Raw genomic sequence first — 19526 nt, 5'->3', positions numbered from 1 at the left:
CATTGCACCAGGGAGGAAGAGCTGAAGAAATGACTCAGAGCCATGTATGGCAGAGACCAGGTCAAAAACCAAGCAAAGAAGATGGAAAAATAGATGGAACTCGAAAAGAAAAACCAACAAAAAACAACCAACCAGGTACAGATTTAATAGCAAACTAATCATCAATAGAAACAAAAAGAAATAACTGCTGTCAAAACTCAGAAGGTAGGAATTTAATTTACCCTGAAGACTAGCATTAAAAATTACTTCAAGGCAAACAATACTTAACATGGAGTTCACAGCCAAAAGCACAGAAGTCATATAAACCAACTGGTGAGAACTGGCTTGCTCATTTTGTTTAAATTAATGAATGTTAATTATACCCTAAGGGAGATTCAAAAGAGTTTGCTACAGCCAGAATATATTATGCAGATTTTAAAGGAATATTTGAGATGCTCCCACCAAACCTTAACTCATTTTTCATTAATATTCCTTTCAGTGGGAATTCCCAATCGAGAAGATTCTCCACGTTCTCATTTACATTGCTAATAAGAAGACAAACTTGTTTCTTTCTGAAATTGCTTGCCGTGGCCATTTGTGAGAATATGGATGAGGAAATCTCAGTTTCACTAATGATAGATATACACCACAGAAGTCACAAGAGCATTACAAAAATACCAATAGTGTATTGATGGCTTTGGATACAGCAGGCTTGGATCAATCGGTGATTCTTTTAAAATATATCTGCTGGAATTTCATGACTTATGAGAAACATTAGCTTTATATTAAAAATATACAGAGAGATTTACTGACAAAGTCAATGCTTAGAAAACCTGCATCTTCAAATGCCCCATGCTAGATAAATCAGCCAACATAAAATAAATTTCCTCAATCTCTGGAACCCTAATTGCTGGTTTAAGGCAAAAGAGAAACCTGGAAATACCAATACAATCAGTTAAACAAATGCAAGAACTCAATGCATCACAGCCAAGGTTCCAAAATTTATGCCCTACTTCTTCACGTGGCAGAAAAGGGCAGTGAAAACTCACTGCAACTACCAGAAACAGCAAAGATGTCCAGAGCAGCTAGAGAAGGACTGTTAAGAGCAAACTTAGTGTGGAGAAATGTGTACAAAGCCAGTCCATGTGTTTTTCAAAAGGTATGCACTTGAAAAAATGGAAAATTATTTTTTTCCCAGTCCTTCCAGTAGATGCTGTGGACTTCTCATCCTCCCTTCATAACCATGCCACACCTTCAGCAGCAACCTGGAGTCCTTTTGTTAAAGGGAGGCTGACATCTACTATTAATGAACAAAGTCTGGCAGGAATGACCAACTCCAGCAAGCATGTTGGCATACAGCTTCAAATTACTGAGTTCACTTATTTAGGATATTGTCCTTTAACAGCTACTTCCACCAATATCAGCTGCCAACAGATACTGTTTAGTACAGAAAAACTGCTCAAGCTCCATAAACATCCTGAAGACAGCAACTAGAGGCTTTTAGAAAGAAGCAGCCAAACTCGGAGCAAGAGAGATGTTTTTTATATAACAGATTTACAGCTTTGTTTGAATTCTAGTCATATCACTCACATTTCTTCTTTGAGCATCAAAACATTTCACTACTTCATTAAAAAGGGGGCATAAACCAAAGACCAGAACTTTTAACCTCATAAAGACAGTATAAAACTCCACCATATTTCACACTTAGAGAAACATCAATGCTTGAAAAACTCTGTTGTGAGATTTCAGGTCTTGTTAAAGACAGACAGACAATCTAGTTGTTTCTCACACAGGCCTGACATATGTCTGCAAAAAGGGAGCATGTAACACACTAGACAAAAAAATCCATTAAAAAAAAAAAAAAAGGCACAATGCAACTAAAAATTCTCACAGAAAAGGAAATAATCATCTAAGTTATTATTAAGAATTAATACATCCTAAATGAGATGGAACTTAACCCAAAATCCAGCTGGAGGTTAAAGACCAAAGACACATCCCATTCTCCATAACATTCGCACCAGCCTGCAACCCTGCCAGGTCCCTTTGCTCCATCGGGGAGCTGATCTGCCCCACAGCCCCTGTGTCACAGTGGGCTCCATTCATCATCCTAGCTCTGCTCAGTACCTGGGGACAGAAGGTGCAGCCACTGGGGTAGGCCTTGCCCCTCTGCCAGCCACTGTTGCACAAGTCCCAGCAGAAGGTGAGGAGTCACACAAGCTATTTCCTGCACACGCCCCTTGGCACTAAGCGGCTCTCTGGCATCTTTTGCTTGCAAAGCAACCGGTTCCATAGCAGCCTGCCGCATGCCAACATCTGCCAATGTGAAACTCGGTGAATGCCTCAAGCATGATGTGACAGAAAAACATTGTTTCACCAAATCCCTAATTCAGCTGGCTTCCCAGAAAGGAAAGGAGATACACTGGGAAAATTAAGATACATTAGGAGTAAGTTTCAACCATTTCAAGAGAACTCACTTTCCCAGCAAGAACTGTTAGTAAGAGCAACCCACCACCAGTGCCCCTATGTAATACATGCTCCAGAGTTCAGTAGTCTTCAGGAGACTGTTACAGAGCCAAAATATATGTATGGCAGATGTCTGAGAACTACAAGCCTGGAGGACATGCAATCCTGTATGAACTTGCAAAATGCAGTGTGGTGGAGCCTGTCAAGTCTTTCTTCTCCCCTGATCATACACAGAGTATCTCACTGATATGGCAGTGATTCCTCACAGCACTTTCCTCAGAAGAAACTACAAGTGACTTACATAGCGTGGTTTTAAAAGAACCATTCAAGCAAATATAAACCATAATGCAAGTTACTCGATCACGCTCTTGTTGAGTTCGTGATCTTGAGGCATGTGGGCTGGGCAAAGAGTGGTGTCAGGACCCTGAACTTTGGAAGAGCGAACTTTAAGCTGTTCAATGGACTGTTGGCCAAGATCCCCTGGGATGCTGTCTTGTTTTAAAAACAAAAATGTTGAGGAGAGCTGGCAACTATTCAAGGATGCCTTCCTGAGAGCACAAGAGCTCTCCGTCCCTCTGAGTAGGAAAGTGGGCAGAGAAGACAGGAGGTAGAAAATTAGCATGGCTTGGCAAGGACCTGCTGGGCACACTAAGGGTGAAGAAAGGAGCATATACGCCCTGGAAACAAGGGTGTGTCACCTGGGAAGAATACAGGGATGCCGTCCAGACTTGCAGACGTAGGATTAGGAAAGCCAAGGCGTAGGCAGAACTGAACTTGGTGAGAGACTTGAAAAACAAAGGAAGACTTTCTACAGGTACATTGGCCAGAAGAGACAGGCCAAAGCAAGTGTATCTCCGCTGGTAAGTGTAAAAGGAGAACTGGCTTCGAAGAGAAGGCGGAGGTACTGAATGAATTCTTTGCCTCGATTTCCACTGAAGGCCAGGATTCCAGTACTTCTCACATCCCTGAGCCCCGCATTCCTAAACCCCTAGGTGGGGACCGGGGCGGTAAATCCCCCACCACTGTAAGGGCAGAGCAAGTCTGAGACCGCCTCATGAGAGTGAATGTGTACAAGTCTATGGGGCCGGATGGTGTGCATCCCAGGGTTCTGAAGGAGTTGGCTGAGGTGGTTGCTGATCCACTCACCAACATATTTGAAAAGTCGTGGCTGTCAGGTCCCAGATAAATGGAGGAAGGGGCACATCACACCCATTTACAAGAAAGGGAGCAAGGAGGAGCCAGAGAACTACAGGCCAGTGAGTCTCACTTCTGTGCCTGGGAAGATCATGGAACAGACCCTGCTGGATGACATGCTTGATCACATGAGGAATGAGCATGCGATCCAAGACAGCCATGGCTTCACCAGGGGAAGGTCATGCTTAACCAATCTGGTGGCCTTCTATGATGGAGTGGTGGCATTGGTGGACAAGAGAAAGGCAAACGATGTCATTTACCTGGACTTGAGCAAGGCCTTTGACATGGTCCCCTACCACATCCTTATCTCCAAATTAGAAGAATAGGGATTTGATAGGTGGACCACTCGATGGATAAGAAATTGGTTGAAAGGCTGCAGACAGAACCATTAATCACCATCCTCTATGTACAGGTGGAGACCAGTAATGAGCGGCGTCCCCCAGGGGTCTGTCTTGGGACTGGTGCTCTTTAACATCTTTATCAATGACATCGACAGCGGAATAGAGCGCACCCTCAGCAAGTTTGCTGATGACACCAAGCTGAGTGGTGCAGTTGACAAGGTGGAAGGAAGGGATGCCATTCAGAGGGACCTCAACAGGCTTGAAAGGTGGGCCTGGGTGAACCTGATGAGGTTCAACATGGCAAAGCACAAGGTTTAGCACTTGGGCTGGAGGAATCCCAGGCATCCATGCAGACTGGAGAAGGAGCGGCCCTTGAGAGCAGCCCTACGGAGAAGGACTTGGGGGTCCCAATGGATGAAAAACAGAACATGAGCCAGCAGTGTTCCCTTGCAGCTCAGAAAGCAAATGGTATCCTGGGCTCCATCAGAAGAGGGGTGGCCAGCAGGGACAGGGAGATGATTGTCCCTCTCTACTCTGCTCTTGTGAGGCCCCATCTGGAGTACTTTGTCCATGTCTGGAGCCCCCAGTACAAGAAGGACAGAGAGCGTTGGAAGAAGGTCCAGAGGAGAGCCACAGAGATGATCAGGGGACTGAAGCACCTCCCCTATGAAGACAGGCTGAGGGAGCTGGGTTTCTTCAGCCTGGAGAAAAGAAGGCTGTAGGGTGACCTCACTGCACCCTTTCAGTACCTAAAGGTAACCTACAACCAGGAGGGGAGTCAACTCTTTGAAAGGGTAGATAACAGCAGGACAAGAGGAAATGGTTTAAGTTGAGGGAGGGAAGGTTTAGGTTGGATGTCAGGGGGAAGTTCTTTACAGAGAGAGTGGTGAGGTGCTGGCATAGGCTGCCCAGAGAGCTTGTGAGGAGTTGTTCCAGGCTAGATTGGATGGGGCCATGGGCAGCCTGGTCTAGTATTAAATGGGGAGGTTGGTGGCCCTGCATGTAGCAGGGGGGTTGGAGATTCATGATCCTTGAGGTCCTTTCCAACCCTGGCCATTCTGTGATTCTGTAAGTTGTTGCTGTTGCTTGAATAGTGCTGGGCTTTTCAGTCAAAGCTTATTTAAATAGTGCAGTAGCTAATTCACCCAACCACAGGGTTTTTGTTACACCTTTCCCTGACATGTTTCTGCCTTTTGTCTATCTCACTTACCATTGTGCCCTCATTTAAATCACACCCAAAACGTTCTGGAGAACCCTTCTGGATGTGAAGTGGCACCCTGAGAAGCATCAGCCTCCACACCACAAAAATCATTAGCAATACATTATTTTATTGCATCATGTGCCACAATACAGAATTATTCTTTTTCCCATCCTCCTGCTTTTCAGTGTCTTTGTGCAACAAAGGATAACTTTGTTACAGTCGAAAGAGTACACTTGGAACTGAGTTGTACTTCAAAAACAGCATCCATCAGCAGCATATAAATCAGAAACTACTTTCATTGTGGGGGGCTTACGTATATGAAAATACTTTGTTACTGAAATGAAGGACTTATTTTTAATTCCTTTGTACCGATTCATTTTGGCAAACTGGCTTAGTTTTCCAGCAGGAAAAACAGACAGTCATAAACCAAATGTGTTATCTTTTAATGAGCTCCAACTTGCTTTTTATTGCATGCAAGCAACGTATGTGTTTTGATATATCTTATGCCTAAAATGTCTAAGGCATTTTTTAAATATGCCACACATTTAAGATCACAGAATCATAGAATAGTCTGGGTTGAAAAGGACCACAATGATCATCTAGTTTCAACCCCTTTGCCACAGGCAGAATCGCCAACCACCAGTCCAGGCTGCCCAGAGCCACATCCAGCCTGGCCTTGAATGCCTCCAGGGATGGGGCATCCATAACCTCCTTGGGCAACCTGTTCCAGTGTGTTACCACCTCTGTGTGAAAAACTTCCTCCTAATATCTAACCTAAACCTCCCCTGTCTCAGTTTAAAGCCATTCTCCCTTGTCCTATCACTATCCACCCATGTGAACAGCCACAATGAGTCTCCTCGAAGCCTTCTATTATCTAAGCTAAACAAGCTCAGTTCCCTCATCCTTTCTTCATAGAAGAGGTGCTCAAGCCCTCTGATCATCAGTGTCATCAGATGTCCCTAAGCAAACTGGCAGGCAAAATTATTGCAAAAGAATGATTTTGAATAATAATATGACAAAAGAACTTCTGGTGCTGCTGTGCCTTCTGCCATTACTAGTATCTAAGGGGTGCAAAATGCCTTGAAGCCATTTAAAGGCACTGTTTAACATTCTTGGTTTCAACACCCAGTTGTAGACAAACACAAAATCACCAATGAGAAGTACAAAAAATAAAAGAATTCAAGTGCTCGTATTTTCTGAAGAGACCATTGGACGCATCATCAACGAGTTCTCAGGCAGTGAACCGCTGCAAAATGTCAGTGCACTGGTGGATAGGATAAAAAGGCAGTGGTGATACGCCAACAGCACTGCTGTCATTTATGCAAGCATTGACCTCTCTTATTAGAGAACTACACAGAATTTGACGAAATTCATCATACATTTTCTTAAACTAGAAGTCAGTGCATGCTCACAGTGAAGGTTACCTCCTATTTCTCACAGATACAAATTTCCTGTGTAATTATGGCAAGTGTCAAGTACCAGAGAGAAACTCAAAATGTGATTCCTGATAAAGGAATTTCTGAACAAGGAAATGCATCCAGATGTAACCAAAGCAGCAATGAGGCAGATGGAAAGACAAGTCAGGAGAGTGCATAGGTTTACCCCAAACAGCAACCAGGCACAAGTCGTACTGTTTTTTAAGTCTTGAAGAGCTGCAGGAGCTTCCTGTGGCAGTTCCCTAACTAAACACACTCACCCATTTTGACTTAATATGATGCACCGGCACACATAACAGTAATAACAGTACTTCCTCCTCATATGAATGTTTTCAGCCACAGCTTTCCAAGTGTGCTCTCTCACCAGATAAATTATCCCCAAAGGGGATGCAGACAGAGGTTAACCACCTCCCTTAAAGACATGAAAATCAGTGATACAAAGCTGAAGCAAATTACCAGTCAGATGCCTTCATAGAAAACACCTTCAAGAACTCATCTTTCTTTCCTCCCACACTAATAAAGAACATACCCCCGTTTCAACATGCAGTCACCTTCTGTGCCACTCACATCCACTCCTTTCCCAGAAAAAGTAAATTAGAGGGAAGACCTTTTTGTCATTTGTTTTATTATTTATTATTATTTTTATTTAATCATTCCATTGCCAGCACATCTGGGCAGTTTAGAGCAGTGAATGTCCGCAAGCCAACATACTTTCAATCTTCAGGAATAATTGGATAGAGTCATGTTAACTCTGGTCTGTTTTACCAGTGTGACACACTATAACTAGAAAGCCACAGTGCACAGACCCAGGATGGGAAGATGCAAATTAAGTCATTATTTTAAGTGTACCATGCAAAAATTGAAAACTTTAAAGAGAACTGTAACTGGCAGAGACTTACAACTGTGTAACAGCTGGAAGCAACATCTCAACCTATCTGGCCAGCCGTTGTCAGGAAGTCTGACAGAAAGACCTCAGTGGGACACCAGTAAGGCCCATAGACCTTACTAGGTTACAGCTTTCCTGGGACAGCCACAGAGGAGACAGACTTTGCAGAGAGACTCCCTTTGCCAGCCCACACTGGTTAAGTGTAGGCTTTGGGTACGCCATGCAGCATGACAAGGCACTGCTGGAGAAGCCTGAATACACGACTACTTCCAAACTGCAGTACTATTCTTACTGTACAGATGTACGGCAGGCCTAAATCTGGCACCTTAAAAAGCAGTAACATTTCCTGAAAAGAAGAAGGGGGCAAAAAATAGGAAAGAATGAAATCAGTTGCCTTTAATTCCATCTCAAATTGGAAGAAAACCTGTCTATTCAAAGCTGTGTGAAATTTAAGATTTGACACAACTGGGAAAAAAGGGTTTCTTTCTTTAACAGCAACATAGTAATTTCAGAAGCTTCAAAACAAAGTTTCGCTATAACACAAGCTTCCAAATCATCCAAATTACATACATGAAATATTCTCACACATGCATATTTTTATCTACTTGCACTGCAGCAAAAGATAGCAGTAACATAAAATTTATCGCCATATGTTTTTCCCAAAATTGCAGAAGTTTTGTCTGTGCTTGCACAAGAGACACAGCTGCTTGTCACAATCTGAACACTGTACGAATCGAAGAAATACATGCATGCATGCAAGTATTTACTCAGCAGTTCCAAACAAATCAATACAATCAAGAATTACTATATGTATCTTGCGTGTTTTGGATACGGCTTTTTACTCCTTGAAAAAAGCGCAAAATGACCCTCTGGCATCTCACAAAGGCAATCCAGAACACCCATCATTTCACATATTCTCACTAATTTATTTTTAAGCCCTAAACATCAAGCAAAACTTGGTATCTGAAAGCAGCTTCTAGCCTAAATCCCACTTATGTCATCTGTTCTCAGACACAGGTTTTTATCCACTAAGCAGAACATGAAGTTGTATGAGTGGTATCTGCTCAAATGGCAAAAATCTTTGCCAAAAATGCCTGGTTTTCCCCAACTGCCATCACACAAGTTGGCAGAGGCTGGGTGATCTGATACAGCTGGGAGCACCTCCATCTCCAGGGATGTGCTGCAGAAAGCCAACTGAATGGCACGGCACCATTCAGCACCAGTAATAATTCACATCCCACCCCACTGCCTATTTTGTATCAGTGCGCACTACTGGGTGAAAGAAAGCAGCTCCCAGCTCATCAGCCCCAGTGTAGGATGCATTGGATATCACTTGGGTATGCTGGTACCAGGTTCTGAATGTGCTCTCATGCTAAATGCGTTCTCCTTCCACCTTCACAGAACTTAGGAGGAAGACGTAATTTTAGACATTTCTCTCAGGAAAAAATCTGCAGCTGCCAAGAAACACTAGTTAAAGAATAATGTGAGGAGGGGGAAGGATTTCTAATCATCCTTATTTTGCACTTGATAGAACTTTACTTTCCATATAAATGTTGCTTTCACGTTTCTGTGCACTAGGTACACAGCAAAGACACCATTTACTTCCCTAAACACAACAAAATTTGTATTTCTGAACAACAAAAAGTGTTGCTCAGAAAAGCTAACAGAAGACGTCAGTAAAGATAAGCTTTTCGTATTCATTAAATTTGAGTAAATTTAAATTTACTTCTTCATTGAGAGATATGCAGAAGCACAAGCTAGAGTTGTGCAGCAGAGCCCTTACGGAGCTATTCTTAGTTACAGGAAACATCAGAATCATTACAATTGAAACCTCTCATTTGGAGCTACTTTCAAGACATTGCAGCATAAATCTTCAGTCTGAACAGCTTTATTAGTGTTCTTTTAAATATAATTAATAGCTAGAAGCAAAGAACTCACAGCCAGACTGCAGTATTCTGCATGCTAAGCTTTTAATTTACTGCTCTAAAAAAAATAAATTGAAGTGATTGCCTTGTGAAACGGACAGCATACTGTAAGGACTTCACATATCACATCTCTTGAGGCATCTAATCAAATAAAACAACAACAACAAAAAACACAGCCATTTCAGAAGCAGAAAACTTAGCAAAATATTTTAAGGAAAACTTAATTTGTTAACTCTGTCAGCAAAAAAAAAAAAACATTTGTACTTTCACAAGCTTCACAGAAGTAGCATGAAAGGCGTAGACTCACAATACTAAATTACAGTATATATTACAACTTCATGAACTATGAGATTACACTTCACCTACAAGTCTGAAATCAAACAATCCCTGCTATCACCAGCATTATTTTTGTCACCAGAGTATAAGAAGGGCAAGAAACTATGAGATAGCATCAAAAGGAGAGCTACAAAGGTGGAGAAGGGTCTAGAGGGGAAGACATATGAGGATGAGCTCAGATCCCTGGGTGTGCTCAGCGCAGAGCAGAGGAGCTGAGGGGAGGCCTGATGGCGGCTGCAGCTCCTCACAGGGAGCGGAGGGGCAGCGCTGAGCTCTGCTCTGTGTGACAGCGACAGGGCCCGAGGGAACGGCATGGAGCTGTGTCAGGGGAGGGGCAGCTGGGGGTCAGGGAAAGGGGCTGCACCACCGGGCGGTGGGCATGGAACGGGCTGCCCAGGGCTGTGGGCACGGCCACCAGTATCACAGATGAAGGAGCGTCTGGACAGTGCTCTCAGTTTGATTTTGGGCGGTCCTTGCGAGTCTCTTCCAACTCAGGATGTTCTCTGATTCTATGATTACTGGTAAACTTTCTGGACAAAAGACAAGCAGTGTGATCAGGGTGGAGGTATGGGATGGAAGTGCGAGTGATGGGGTCCCCTCATTGCTCTCCACTCCAGTTACACCAGTAGGCTGTGAAGCCATCCTTTGGAAATAATCTTTCCTGATGAAAATGCTCTCAGGACCCTTGTACTGCCTAATTTCTTGTCTGGCAGCATGGGATGGGGGTTCAAGATGTAGGACTACCTAAAAATGTAAGTATATTTGTAGACGTAATTTGTAAGACAATCAAGTAAAGAATTATCAATTATTTCAGCGACCCCTCCAAGATGGCCTAGCTGAATTGCAATAAATTTCAACATGGAGTAAAAAATAAAATAATACAACAAAGGAAAACAGGATTCATCACTATATCTTTACAGTACAACCCTATAAATGGTGTTCCTCATGCACTCCCTGGACTTCGGTCAGTTATGGAAATTTTATCAGCAGTGCATCAGGCATCTGAAAGGACAACATGATGTCCATGTCTATCTCCAAACTCTACTACTATAAATCAGTATCTACATAGTAGATGTTTTACATAGGTATTTCCAATTACTTCACAGTGGTGCATGTTTCTGCTATTTTCATTTACAGAGGAGGAAAGTAAGGAAGATCAAAGCAAGCCTACAAACTTGCCCGAGTGAAACACATGAAGAGTCTGAATTTCCAATCCAATGGTTCATTAAACAGAATGCTGATATAACAGCATGCCAAATGTCTTTCCTTGCACATTCATCAGCCACAAACGAAATCCAGTTGTTATCCATTCTGTTCATATTTGTACAACGGAAGGAAAAAAGTGTATTTCATTAATGCTACTATTCATGTGTATTGCCTTCAGCTTTCAGAGAGTTGAGAAGGCTACAGACAACACAGAAAGAAAAGCACAATGTTTTGACACCACTTAGTGGTGTGAATTTTCAGTGGAAAGTACTACAGCTCATGAGGATGGACCACTTCACGTAAGAAAATGAAAATGCAGCATCAAGAGAAGACAACATTCTTGATGGATATAAACAAGACATCTGCTGATTTTAAGGTCACTTACAAATGTTATTTCTGCTGGGTTTCTCTGCTGCTGAAAGTCTTGCTTATTAGTGCACATGCAGTCATCCAGCTGCATCTAGAACTTATTTAAGAGTCGCCAACTGGTCCAAAAGGACAACTCTTTGGATAAAGTTGTGCCTTAGGACATACTTATCTGCTTGCATTCATGTGATTTTTATTTTTATTGTGTCTTTTATTTGGCCTGCAAGCAACCTGAGAGCAGCCAGTGCCTTTCTGTTGTTTTTAGACAGCCTATGGGACATCCAGGTCAGCCTTCTCCACACACACAGTATCGGTGCACTTGGCTTCAGAGGACCAGTACACACAGAACTAAGGACAGAAGGGGATCTTGCACATGCTTCTACGAAAGTAGTCACCTAGGGTTAAGGGGCAGACAGCAAGCTGCATTAAAAAAAAAAAAACCAACAACAACAAATACCAAGAAAAACCTCAGCTGACACAAGAGGCCCCACCCTTGGCAATACAGGACACCAGCTGTTTTAGGGGCTTGGAGATGGCTCCCTGCCTGCTCTTCAGTCCTCTCTAACAGAGAGGAGCTCTGAATAGGAATCGAGGCATTAACTGCAATGCCAAGTTTATTACAGCCTGCCATACATAGGAGAAAAGTGACTCTTGCCTAGTTACAGCATAAGCTCAAATGGGCAACGACTGTCCTTCTCTCAATGGCTGCAGAACCAGGATGTCTCATTCACCAACGGACCCCTCACCCCACAATGACATAGCTACTCTTCCCACAACCAGACTTCCATCTGCTCATTTTTAATACCAATACATATTTATGTTTCAAAGCGTATCACACGTATATGTTGTTTTTCATTTACTTACATCTCATACAGGTTTTGAAAACAGCTCTATAAAATCACATATGCTTTAGGTGACCTTAATGGCATCTCTGCGCCCAACAATGTCCTATTCTAATACAAAGCTGCTTTTTTAATGCAGCATAACCACTTCCCATTACTTTTGTTATATATTGGCTTCTCCTTACAGCTGTCTACTAAGCACGTAAAAACACAGGTACAGCAGTCTTACACCATGCAGTGCCAATGGATTTTACTTCCACATACCCAGATCACTGAACAAGCGATATCCCTACATTCAACTGTAGACTCATCTGGCATTACAAAGTCACTGGTGCTCTGCCTGAGCTACACAAACAAGAATTTATATGATTTTTCACAGCTCTGAAAACCAGAAAAAAAAAAAGAGATGGGAAAGTCTCTAGGGGAAGGCAAGAGGAATCTGAGGAGGAAGAGTCAATAAAGAATCTCTTTAGTGCCTAGAAAAGAAAAAATATAAATTTGTACTACACTTCTCCAAGCTAGCTTTAGGGTTATGGTGCACAAACATTCTGCACTAAAAATTCCAGTTGTATCAAATTATGAATTCAAGAACCGATTAAACTACTTCTGGTGTTTGAACAACAATCCATTAATGAGAATAAGCATTCTGTGTGGCTCTAGAACAGATTCTTTGGCTTTGTCTACAAGAAAGCATTCACCTCCTAGTAACAGATGATTAAAGTAAAGCAAATATCATCTGTATTCAAGGCAGCGACACACACATGCGTCCTACTGAAACTATTTTATGAAGCTATTTGAGTTTCCTTATGGACTTTCTGTTACCCAATGTGCACAGTTACAGATGGTGACAACAAGAAAAAAAAAAAACTATTTACAGTTTCACTAGATTTCATAGCAAGAATAAAGATTTGAACAAAGATCACATTTTCTTCTATTAAAAACAAAACCAAATATCACAAAAGAAAGGGAGCGTGAAATCTTAACTTAATATTAGAGTTCATAAATAGAGCTGTTGATAGTTTAAACTGTTTGGAGCCTCTGACATTAAGCATAAGAGGAAAATTGGACTTGCAAATGACTGAAAGCTGAAACAAGCAGACTATTGCGTGGACAGCTTGAAGATGATATGCAAGAAGCGCGTTTTTGAGACTGGAGAACTTCCATTTGGCCTTTCAGAAAAAAAGAAAAGAACAGGATATTAGCATCCTCTGCAAACTAATTGAAGACTAACATTGACATAAACCGCAAAGTAAGGCATTCAGTCATCTTCCTAAGAAAATAAAGGGAATTTGGCAGCACAGTGGTCCTCCGAGAAATGCCAGGATAGAAACCTCTGTTGTCTTTGTTGACTTAGCAGCTGATGTGTCCAATACCTTAATGTTTTGTAAAGAAAAAACACAAATGCGTGCTCCAGCATCTTGCACGCTGGAAAGCAGCTAGCTGCAACAAGCCAGCAAAAACAACAAAAAAACTAACTCGGACTCAAACACCATCACCATGCCACCTCATGCCCCTGCACGGCCAGAACTACCGCTGCAATAAGGATGGCTCTGGCTGCAAAGCACAGCACCACAGTGAGCACAACTGCCGCACAGCTGGGAACTGTTTGACACCTTCCCCACCTGCCTGTTTTCTCTGCAGTGCCAATCTGCCATAACGCACCTGCACTTGGATCCACACCTGACCCCCTCGCAGGCTCTGCTCTGACCACAGATCTCTGCTGACCACACCTGCTGAATGATGACAGCATGCCACTGCTTTATACCGGCTTCACCTGCACAGCCTGCCAGGACAGCAATCTCTAACTTGACGAGACACAGCTGCTTTAGAAGAGCGGGTACAGATAAACGTGGACTTTCTTCTGCCATAAAAGCGGGCCTATGTTTCAGCTTATTTCCAGTCTTGCTAAAACCCACTCAAACAAGCAGAAGTAAAACAACGTAACGTTGTACCCCAAGCACCGGGCGCACAAGGACCCGGCCCCATTTACTCTCCCAGTTGTTACACTGAGACGAGCCTTCTCCTCACACAGACACCAAATCCCGACGAAACGCTTCACCGCAGTCCCGGCGCCGCTCTGTGCACCCACTCAACCCAATCCCCATTCCGCGACGGACGAGACCCGCACGGCACAAAGCGCTGCGGCCCGGCCGCTTGCGCGGGGTCAGCGCCCGCCGCGGGCTCCGCCGCCCGGGATCCCGCTCCCCCGAGCCGCCCGCTGCGCGCCACCCCTTCCCTACCCTCGTACTCCTGGCTGGGGCAGGCGGCCAGGGCGAGCAGCGCGGCCAGGCGCAGGCAGCGGCTCGCCATGCTGCGCGGCTGCGACGGCCCTTCCCGGCTGAGGGCTGCGCGGCAAAGGGGCAGGAGGAGGAGGAGTGGGACGGAGACATCCTCGGAGCGGGCTCCCGGGCTCCGCCGGAGACTCCTCCTCCTCCTCCCGCCGCCGCCGGGGCGTGGAGACAGCTCCACCCCTCTCCGTCCCGCCCCGCGGGGCCCGGGGAGCAGTGGGGATAGCGGGTGTTCAGATGGGGTCGAGAATCGTGAGCCGAGCCTTGAATCGTGAGGTTACGAAGAGAAAGGTTGGAGTCCTTGAACTTGCCTTTGAGCTGCTGGGGTGTTCGGGGTCACGCTGTCAGGCTTCCTTTCGTAACCACAAAAGCTAGAGGCATTTTTTCCCCTTCCAGATTAAAGCAAATTCCCTCAGCAGCCTTAGCCTACAGAAGCGAGGGCTGTCTGCAAAGCATCAGATGTCCCAACGCTTTTGATTAAAGTTTGAGTTCTGTCAGCCCTGCAGCTTTACTACAGCTAGATGTTGGCTTTTTTTTTCTTTCCCATCTCCCCTTCCCCCCCCCCATTTTTCCGTCTTGTAGAAGCAGTACATTTTATATCCCAAAGCAGCTGAAGGTGCAGTAAAGCTCTGGCCTAGCTAAAGCACTTCTGGGAATTGCACAGCAGGACAGGACAGAGGTATCACAGAATCATAGAATCACAAAGTAGTTTGAGTTGGAAGGGAGCTCAAAGCCCACCCACCCCAACCTCAACCGTGGGCAGGGCTGCCCCCCACCAGCTCAGGCTGCCCAGGGCCCCATCCAACCTGGCCTTGAGCGTCTCCAGGGATGGGGCACCACAGCTTCTCTGGGCAGCTGTGCCAGCGCCCCACCGCCCTCTGGGGAAAGAATTTCTCCCTAATATCTCACCTAAATTTCCCCTCTTTTATTTTGAAGTAGTTCCTGCTCATCCTATCTCTATTAGACTGTGTAAAAAGTCAGTATCCATTCTATTTATAGGTTTTCCTCAAGAACTGGAAGGCCACAATGAGGTTTCTCCAGAGACTTTGCTTCTCCAGGCTCAGCCCAGGAGGGCTTCTTGGGACCCACCATGGGCTGCACTATCTGCAGCAAAGCACAGGCACTAAGTAATGGAACGGTTCTTTAAAGACACAACACATGGATTTTCAGGGGAAAGACTGTCATCTGAAGGGAAAATGGTAGTCTGGAGACTGAGGAGGAAATAGACATTGATTTTGCCTACTTTTGAGGCTTAGACAAAAGCAGCTTAAGAAATGGACGCTTACTATTAATAACAACAAAAGTCTGGATGGGTGCTGCATTTGGGAGCTTCCTCCCAGATGTTTTCTTCTAAATTGCTAATCAGAGCAAAGCATTACCCCCCACCCCAACTCACCCCACCTGGTATCACACTGAGCCCTGCCCCAGGAATGCAGTCCTGGGCACAGTGTGGGCGCTGGAACCCCAGCACCAGCTCTTTTCCCACAAGACCCTGCTCTGCCAACTGCAGATGCAGTTGGAGTAGGCTGGTCTGTGATATTCAGATTTTAAATTTTATCACTTTAAAACTAACTAAATGAATGAATGAAAGGAGCAAAAATGATGGTAGTGTCTTCTAGTTTATCAGCCTAAGGAAAGAAGAGATCTACATAAAATGTGACTAAAAAAAACAACGTTACTCTGTTTGGAAGTGGAAGAATAAGGAAAAAGGATCACTTTAGGCTATTATTATTGGCATAGATGTCATAGGAAAGATTAAAGGTTAGAAGTCTGTAATAAATAGTGATAATCTCTACGATTTATCTATGCAGTGAGGTAGCAATTCAGCACAAGAAGATACAATTTGGAGGTGTGCATTCATTCAGATGTGTTTTGGCTCCAGAGTTCTCTGTGCAATGTAACACTTATTTTGTGCCTCGGTCAGGACGGCAGTTATGAAAAGTCTCCCAGAAGACTGGGCCTTGAAAGATAAGTTCAAGACAGTTTAAAAAACCTTTTTTTTTTTTTTTTTTTTTTTTCCTAAATTGTAACAAATCAGATTTTTGTAAAGTCATTTTCTTAAGGGAGCTTTTCATAGGAGAAAATGTTTGGTACTGGGAATGTGTTAAACAAGCGTAACATTTATTGAATTTGAAAGTATAGACTTGGTCAATTTTTCCCCTCAGTTCAGCTTTCAAAGAGTCTTAGAAAAAATTCCAAATGTTTAAGCTTGTGGTTATATGGAGTCCCAGGTACTACTAGCATTGCACAAGAAGTAACCACCATGCTGTTCATTGAGGATTAACAGCTTTTGGCCATTTAGAGGCAAATGAAATGCAGTCCTCAATTAAATAAAGCTCCTTAAGAATAAAATTAGGTGACAGTACAGGATGAAGGTGTGTGAGAATGTCTTAGTTTAATATATAATAAATCCCAAAGCAAAAAGTTCTGTAGGAGACTTACAGATGTATTCTTAATATGCCTATGAGTTAATTTAGGCACGTAGCTTCTCTTTCACGCTTTTTTAAATAGAGGTTCAGAGGTATGATTTTCTTAATAATACAAAAGCAGCATTTAATGGAGGGGGAAATTCAGTGACATACAATTTTTAATAAAGTTTAACAATCTGATTAAACTTCTTCACCAAATAATAAAGAATGATAAGAAAAATAAATGGAAAAAATAAACAACAACCAAACAAATCCAAAGCAACAACCCAGCTGCATGTAATTAAGCTTTGGAAGCCCCAGTAGGACTCTGTTAGTCATGATAAGAAGATGACAAAAGGAGGGCCTAATGCAGGTTTGGTGCATTCCAGTGCTGGGAGGTTTCTGTGACTCTGACGTAGAGTCCAACAGGAGGAAACTGGAAAGGAAGGAAAGGTTGGGATTTGACCTGTGTTGATAACAGGAAGGAAGAGAAGCTCTGGAGTGGGCACTGCTGTGGTGAAGTAATGGAATCGCTGAGAGGAAAAAAATGCAAAGAAAGGCTAGAAGGAGGCAGATGGATGTGTGTCACATACAGCTCAATCTTGGGGATGAAATATGAAATTTCTCAATCTTACCATAATGCTGCTGTCAACAAATACCTGTCAAACCACGCTGCCAGCACATGTGTTTCAGTTCAGCAGAGCAGATGCTCCATTCAGTGCTGTTTTCAAAACATCTCCACTGAAGATAGTGTGTCTGTTGAAGAGGCTTTGCTCATTTTGCATTTTCTACTAGAAAGCTGTGGGTTTTTTTCTAAGATATGGACAGAAAACACTGAGGATGGCTCTGGAAGGCTTCATCAATGGATATAAATATCAGAAAGATGTAGTCCAATGGAAATTCTTGTTCTGTAAGTTTGAATAACAATGATAATTATCAAATAGTTTATTTTGTGCAGCGGTACCCTTCATTTAATGAGCCACACCTCGAAAAAAAAAACCAAAAACTTAACAATACACTGCTCTGGCTGTATATTTCAGGGAAAAGAAATGTCCCTTAGGACAGAATTCTTTCAATCACAGAATCATAGAGTTATTAAGGTTGGAACAGACCTCCAAGATCATCTAATCCAACCGCCCACACACCACGAATATTGCCCATTAAACCGTGTCTCTAACTGCCACATCTTCACATTTTTTGAACACTTTCAGGGATGGTGACTCCACCACTTTCCTGTGCAGCTTTGTTACTCTTCTTTAGAAGAAATCCTTCTGCTCTGCTCTCCATCTATGTGGTGTGATCCACTTCTCTTTGGGTCTTGCCAGTTATTGGTGGCCTCATGCTCTCCCGTCCTGCAGCGGCACAAGAAAAATGGCTAGACTAACATTCCCTCATTTTCTCCACTAACAAAATCTTCACCATGGAAAATTTCAGCATGAAGTCTGCATCAGTCACATATACATAGCATACATACCCAGCAATTTTGGGGGAATATCAGTTGCGTGTTTCTTTTCCATCCAGATGACTCCCAGTTTGTTGTCCACTCCAGTGACAAAACAGAAATGGAGCATGGAGGGGAAAGAATACTTGTAATAGTTTAAGAATATTGCGTGGTGCATCAGGAGATGCACAGTTTAATCTACGATAGGTATGTTGAAGAACAAAAGCTCTGTATGTTTTATTTTGTTAAAGCTGTTAATACAACTTGAATTCTAGCTGGTAAGATCTCAGCTTTTGATGAGTTTAATTGGAAACAGCTGTGTCTTAAACTATTTCCACATAAAATGAGAATGATCTTAAAAATGAAAGATTTCTCTGTACACAAATAAAAGAACAGCAACTCAGCCAGATTTAGGTTTTGCAATGTTTTTGTTGAGTCATTACTCTCTGAAAGAGGCTGGTAATTATATTTTGTGATTAAAATGCAATTCCAGCACTGCCTTAGAAGCAAATAGGCTGAAGTTTGATTGACATCTCATCACATAAGAAATTAGGCAAAGCAGATCTGCTATTAAAGCTTTAATTTCCCCAATTCTCCCCTCTAAGTGGTCTCATCACACTTCACTAGGATGTTATTTATGTTCTTGAAGGAGTTTAGATGTAACAAGGTGTGAAACTGTAACCCTTGTGAGCAGTGAATAGTCTAAATTACATAGCTCTTAAAAACACTCTTAGGAAAGTTACAGATTGTTATATTTTAAAGAGAGAAAACTGTAGATGTTTATCGTTTTCTTATACAACCCTGGGGTACTTTTCAATGTGCTCCATGCTATTTTTTAATATCTAATTCAAATAGTTTTCCTTTCTGCTGCTTATTTGCATCACTTAGATTTCTTGGAACTTTTCTGTGTTGTCAAGCAGCTATGCTGCAAGGCGGCTGTCATAAGTCTAAGCATTGTTCCTTCATGTGGAGGTACTGGATGTAGAGTGCTGACAGTGATATCAGGATTGGTAGTGTAACTCAACTGCTATAAAAACCACCCATTTCCCAGTCAGCAGGGCATCTGGCCAGTGGTTTGAATGGAAACTGAGTACAGAATGAGCTTTGGGTGTTAGAAAGTATTTCTGATATACTTAAATATATGTCAAAATTGTAGATGTCAAAAGACACTGTTGATGGACTGGTTAATGTTGTATTCATAAGTACATTTCAAG

The 19526-nt window shown here is 42.9% G+C and overlaps 1 protein-coding gene across 2 annotated transcripts in view; it reads right to left on the bottom strand.

Annotated features, from left to right (window-relative positions):
* SRPX (sushi repeat containing protein X-linked) overlaps positions 1–14580 on the bottom strand; it is a 44621-nt gene extending 30041 nt beyond the window's left edge. For both annotated transcript variants that reach the window (XM_085210003.1, XM_085210013.1), the window contains exon 1: positions 14416–14580. In XM_085210003.1, coding sequence (XP_085066129.1) covers positions 14416–14485 — 70 coding nt within the window. In that variant the 5' untranslated portion in view covers positions 14486–14580. The remainder of the gene's footprint in view (positions 1–14415) is intronic.
* Between the last annotated feature and the right edge of the window lie 4946 nt (positions 14581–19526).

Source organism: Meleagris gallopavo, chromosome 1, assembly GCF_905368555.1.
Source record: "Meleagris gallopavo chromosome 1, MGAL_WU_HG_1.1, whole genome shotgun sequence".
In the NCBI taxonomy this organism is placed as follows: Eukaryota; Metazoa; Chordata; class Aves; order Galliformes; family Phasianidae; genus Meleagris; species Meleagris gallopavo.
Note: the sequence above shows the minus strand (reverse complement) of the source record. Positions and strands in the feature narration are given on the sequence as shown.